At 37.1% G+C, this 6,259-nt stretch overlaps 1 protein-coding gene across 2 annotated transcripts; it reads right to left on the bottom strand.

Moving 5' to 3' along the window:
- Nucleotides 1-289: 289 nt before the first annotated feature.
- mnx2b (motor neuron and pancreas homeobox 2b) lies at nt 290-5,867 on the bottom strand. Of its 2 annotated transcripts, none has more exons than XM_067442849.1 (3): nt 4,884-5,867; nt 2,582-2,742; nt 290-1,786 (listed from the first exon to the last, which is right to left on the bottom strand). In XM_067442849.1, exons 1-3 carry the CDS (start codon nt 5,326-5,328, stop codon nt 1,409-1,411), a joined length of 984 nt encoding a protein of 327 aa, XP_067298950.1. In that variant the 5' UTR covers nt 5,329-5,867; the 3' UTR covers nt 290-1,408. The 2 variants fall into 2 exon arrangements, with proteins under 2 accessions (XP_067298950.1, XP_067298951.1); XM_067442850.1 differs by having other exon boundaries at nt 4,908-5,867.
- Nucleotides 5,868-6,259: the final 392 nt, after the last annotated feature.

The raw sequence follows: 6,259 nt of genomic DNA, 5'->3' as shown, positions 1-6,259 counted from the left end.
TCAAAACAATATTTCTTTGTGTTTCCTCCTTGTTCTGTAGCCTGAAGGTTTATTTGCAATTGATAATAATAAAGAAAAAGTGTTTTGCTGCAAAAACTCTACGGATGTAAGCATGTCACAGAACATCTGATGCTATTTACAATTAACAAAAAATAATAAATTAACATTTAAGTTTTGCTGAAACAATGAATCAAAAGCTCTGTTCCAAAACCTAGTGAGCTGCCTTTCTGCCGACATAGGCAGCTGCCTTGTAGTTAAAATAAAACCGTGTGTTTGATTTGAAACGCTCTTCATAGGGAACATCTCTGTGTGCCACACTATAATAGCTTCAATAATATATAATAGCGGTTAACATTAGTATGTTGCAAAGATACAATTTTAAGCTGTTTACTATTATTATTTTTTGCTATTGGAGTAATAATGCATTATTGATCAAAATATTTAATTTCATGTTTTTGTAAGATATTCTTAAATTATGCATTTTTTATCGTGGAAATAAAAACAAAAAACAAATGCTATGTTGTTCAATTTTATTACAATAAATTTTTTGAATGTATTTTAAAATGTAACTTAAAGGTTCAAAAGAACTAGCGTAGTAATCCAATCTGCCGCGAGTGTCATCTAGCAACTCTTAATACAGTTCTGAGCGGTAAAAACCAAACTCTGGTCAGGCCAATCACATGGTGTATAGAGTCGGTGGGCGGGCTTAACATAATGACGGCCGAGTTGCGTACTACTCGAATCAGCTTTGACCGCGACTCTGGAAGACTTAGAGTTAAGCTTTTCTTTGAAAAAAAAAAAAGAACGGCACTGAAGTCATTCTTCGGAAGGGAAGATGTGTTCAGACTTTTGCCGACCAGATATGGCGAAAGTTTAATCTGTCAACTAGCTACACTTCGCCTTCTTTGTTGCTCTGGTTGGTGTAGCGCTATCCTATCGCGTGCAGAGGGAGTCTGAAAGACAACCGTTTATCCCGCCCCTCAGATTGAGCCCTGTCAATGGTGAGTTTCCAGACCAAACATCTTGATGTGGGTCTGGCTTGTCAGGCTACAAAAAGAACAAAAGTTCTGTCACTTTTGATCAATTTAATGCACCCTTGCTGAATAAAATTCATGAAGTATTTATTTCTTTAAAAAAAAAAACGTTTGAACATATATACTGTGATGCCTTAAAGGCTGTCTACAGGTTTTGGAACAGAGCTTACATGCTTGTTATATGTAATATTAAATGTCTACTTTGTATAAGATTCTCTGCCACCTCTGCCGCCAATGAAGTCCCTCTGTACTGTACTTGGTTGGCTTTTATAGTCTCAGTGTTTTAATCTTACCATTGCCATAGTCAGACCACAGCACAGGACTGTAATGCTGCCGTGAGTCCATGCAGTCTCTGTTTCCATTTGGAAATCTTTTCATAACCCTGCCCCAATCTTCCTATCGCCGCCTCCCACCTCCTCCTCCATGTCGTCCTCGGAGAACGGGCTGTCGGCGTGGTATCCTAATGCAGATGTGTGGTGCAGAAAGTCTGTGGAACGTGGTACATTAAGGCTGTCGCTTATGAACTTGTGTGGCCCTTCCGCCTCATCTTCTTCATCGTCCTCGTCAAGATCGTCCTCTTCCTCGTGCTCCTCCAAACTCTGAGCGAGAGCCCTGCGGCCGTCCCTTCCTGGCCTCTCATTGGTCGATTTGGTTCCCCCACGTTGGCGTTCGACCTCGACCTGTGCGGCCTGTTCTTTAGCCTTACGACTGCGTTTCCACTTCATTCGCCGGTTCTGGAACCAGATCTTGACCTATTTTACACACAAAGATATCAGCAAATTGTGGACACTAGGTGATACTATATCAATGTTTATTTTTATTTTCTTTCTCTAACCAAAGAGTAGAATTTGAATACCACAGTGAATACATTTTGAGTCTTCTTTCATGTTTTCAAAAGTAGTCTCTTATGCGCACCAAGGCTGCTTTTATTTAATCAAAAATACAGTAAAAAGTAATATTGTAAAATATTATTACAATTTAAAAGTTTTCTATTTTACTATATTTTTAAAATGTAATTTATTCCTGTGATGCAAAGCTGAATTTTCAGCATCATTACTCCACCCTTCAGTGTCACATGATCCTTCAGAAATCATTCTGATAGGATGATTTGCTGCTCAAAAAATATTTATCATTATTATGTTGAAAACAGTTGTGCTGCTTTATATTTAATATGCATCCTAGACAGCCAAATAAAGTCATCCCAAATCTGGGCCACATCTGCTACATGTGGATACAACACGCACCAGATGTGGGCTGGATCTGGGCCAAAACTATGCTGCTGTATGGGATAGAAAGTCCAAAGGAGCAGCATTTATTAGAAATAAAAATCTTTGGTATGTCTTTCCTGTTACTTTTGTCACTTTTGAGCAATATAATGCACGCTTACTGAATAAAAAGTATTTAATACCACATTTTAATACCACATTTTAATACACATACATTTTTTTATGACCCCAAACTAGTGTACAATAGTGTAAATACGATAATCACTGAACTGTGGTATACTGCATATAAAAACTCTTCCACTCGCTCACTTTCATTGTTACCTGTGTTTCAGTCAGCATGAGCGATGTGGCCACTTCGAAGCGTTTGGGTCTGGAAAGGTATTTGTTATGTTTAAACTGGTTCTCCAGCTCCAGTAGTTGTTGACTGGTGAATGCTGTCCGTGGCCTACGACATTTACCCATCAAACCGGACTGGGGGGCGGCTGTAAGACAAACCCAATGAATGAGGACATTAATAGGCAGTTTACACATGAAAAAGACCATCAAAAAAAAAAACCATTTAATTCATTATATTTTGTTTTTCATATTGGTCCAGGTCAAAAAGACCCACATCTGTGTGCACTTAAAATATGTGCTACCTTAAATTTTTTAAGTACAGTCAAATTAGATGTTTAAGTCATTTCAACTTAAATTACATTAAAACTGACTTAAAAAATGCTTACCTTATTTTGATGAGTAAAAGCAATGTAAGAGCATGTTGTCATAACTTATTTAACATCGTTTTTTTACAGTGATACATTTTGTGTAGAGATTTTGGTTATGCTTGTACAATGCTAATATTCTGCTGCTGTTTAACATAGCTTTATGCTGATCTAATATAAACTTTAAACTAAGGGCATAAACGTAGCAGCATTTTTACTTATATGCCTGCAGTAACGTCATTGCTAGAACTGTAAATCTTTTCCAAATTAATAAGAGGCCTTTTGTGCCTGTATATAAAAATTAAGTACCAGCCAAAAGGGATGCAAGATACTGTAATCCACGTCTAGTTTATTTTTATGAGATTTTTTGTCTCTTTTATATAATGTCAAGGACTTGTGGGGTTGGGCGCGCACACACACTCACACACACACACACAGAGAAAGAGAGAGAGAAACGAAAGCCTAGAATTTGTAGCTATCATTTACCATAATAGCTTTACTGGAGCTTATTGTTAAACACAGTGGAAGCAGGGCTGGGCGGTCATAAAATGCAAGAGCAAGCCATTAACTTAATGAAAATTCAATGAACGCTTTTTGGATTTTATTGATGAACTACAGTATGTTTAAGGTGTTTGTTTATAGTTTCTCTCTCACACAAAGACAAATTCCATCGAGCTGACATTTATGGCTTTATAAAGAAGCCAAAAATAAAATTATATTATTACAGTTTGATGTAAATCCTGGTAACACTATGCGGACCATTGTTCACACAGTGTCAAAATGACTTTATTGTTGAGTTGTTGTTTCTTTAACTATCCAAGGATAATATAATATTTCAATCATGTCTATGAAGAGTGTAATGTCTGTTAAATATGATCAAATATATTGGCTATTGGTTTGTTTACAACATATTATTATATTTGTTTTATATATATATTATATTTTTAAAATGTCTGGTTTAAATTTAAAAGCAATTTTAATTGCAAATTCATGTAGGAATAACTAATATACTGTATATAGTCATATTTTCCTTATCATTTAGCCACCTTGATTGCATTTGTAATTCAGCAAACTCATTTTCCCACATGTGACCACCATGATTTCAGTTTAATAATCCATCAAACATGAGCAATAAACATCCTAATTGCTTAGTGACAAATTAACTCCGTGTCTTTCAAGAGTCGCAGGTGTGTAAGCACATCTCTCTCCCTGTTTGCTTTTCCTCACCTTTGATTATGCTGAAAAGGATTTCATGAGCTTTTACAATGTTTGCTTTCAAACCGACAATGGCGGTAATGCAACACAATTTTGGTGCATGACAGTAATGATGCCATAATGATGGAGAGGCACAATGTATGTACTCTGCGTGCTTTGGAGAAAACGTCCAGTGACAGCTTATTCTACTTTCTTCTACTTTTTCTATTTACATTAGACGCTGTTGTGGTTTTTAATTACAGAACATGTTTAATTTGCTCACGTGCAATGCGCATTATGAGTACTTTAAAAAAGCACCATTACGGATTAAGAAATTTCTGATTTTGAAAATCAAAGTCCAGTTAGAACCACAAATAGGGATAATAATAAATATAATTTATTGATATTTCAGCAGGTAAACATGTCAAGAATCGGATTGATATATTTTAAATCCTAATTTCATATGCAATTAATATACAGGCCTGTTGTTATGTAAATATAGGGCAACTTTTGAAAGAGTTTAGCATTATGATAAACGAAGTGTTATGGTGCGCCGCTCAAATTTCATTAATAAGAATAGCAAACATGAGTCAACCATTTAATGCTTAACATATTATTAATGCATTCAGATAGTTAGACATTTCATACAACTCTCGTGAATCATATTCGATTTCCTATGAACAATGATTGTGAAATGTTTAGTAATGATTTAACAAAGTGTTACCCACTCATCTGAATGCTACCCCACTCACAGGTGTAATCGGGCAGTCTTGGTACCATGATGCCAGCTCGTATCCAGTGCTCCAGCGGTAAAGATCCGGCCATCGCCGCCGCCTTCAGCTGCTCCGGGTACGGCTGCGTAAAACCCGAGTACGCCAGGGCTGGATGCTGACCTCCCAACGCTGAAAGGTGGTACATGGGTGTCGTGTACATGCCTGGAATTGAAGTGAGTCCCGGGTGTGGGAGATTGAGCAGCCCTGGTTTAGGTATGATTCCGGTTTGGAGGTGTATGGCGCCGGGTGTTCCGCGAGGGGACGGAGTGTCTGCGCGCCTGCAGGACACCGGGCTACCCGTCGGGCTGTCGCTACTCTGTCCAGGTGATATTTCTCGGGTCCCTCGATGTGGTTCTTCAGCAAGAAGAGCGTCGATCCTGAAGTTCTTTGATTTTTCCATTGCAACGCTTCTAGTTTGTTTGGAGTTGCAGGAAAACACGTGGATAGCTGTGTTTTACGCACAGATGCATGCGTTTTAACACGATTACTAATACTTTCTTCTCTATTTATAACTTGTGGGATATGCAGAGCTCAGTCTAACTGATATTTGGAACTCGGCCCATGAGACGACCAAAATGTCTATAATTAATAAACTTGTACGCATAAAATGCGCCCAAAGGACACGAGCGCGTAATCTTACCACAACACAGCTCTCTCTTGTTTAGAACAGTATCTCAGTCATCTACTCTGCTCTCTGAACCTCTCCGCGCGTTCACATCTCAGTCATAACGCCTTTGCGAGCGCTGATTGGCTGCAGAGGATGTCCTGCGGGAGTAGATCACTTGACAGTTTTCTAATTAACTAATCATAATGTACTACAGACACTTCGAGCGCGTCCTTGGACTGAGACTTGTTCCTCAAACAACAGCAAAGACGCTTGCGAAGTAAGTACCTGAAACCAAGCGTTTCTCAAGGCTTCCCGTTAACTCCCAATATATCCCTAAGTCATCTAAAAATCATCTAAATACATTAATACAGGACATAATAATAATAATATAATAATAATAAATTATTGTCGCGTTTATATATTTTGTAAGATTATTATGCTTCTACTATATGTGAGACCTTAAAATATGTATTTGGTGCTATATAATTCAAATGTAATAATAATAATAATAATAATAATAATAATTAGTAGTATTATTATTCAGTATCTCAGATGATATGAAAAAAAAAAAATCTCACTGAGCAATTGTCTAAGGTGTGTAGCCTACATAATAATGTGATCTAATACTTTTTACTACCTGCTTATTTAAAGAATCTCCACTGTGATATCAAGATAATTTAACTTTATGACTTTATAGTTCGTAAAATTATTGATTAACCTGAAT

The sequence above is a fragment of the Pseudorasbora parva genome, chromosome 4 (genome assembly GCF_024679245.1).
Source record: "Pseudorasbora parva isolate DD20220531a chromosome 4, ASM2467924v1, whole genome shotgun sequence".
Taxonomy (NCBI): domain Eukaryota; kingdom Metazoa; phylum Chordata; class Actinopteri; order Cypriniformes; family Gobionidae; genus Pseudorasbora; species Pseudorasbora parva.
The sequence above is the reverse complement of the archived record's forward strand: the minus strand, read 5'-3'. Positions and strand labels throughout refer to the sequence as shown.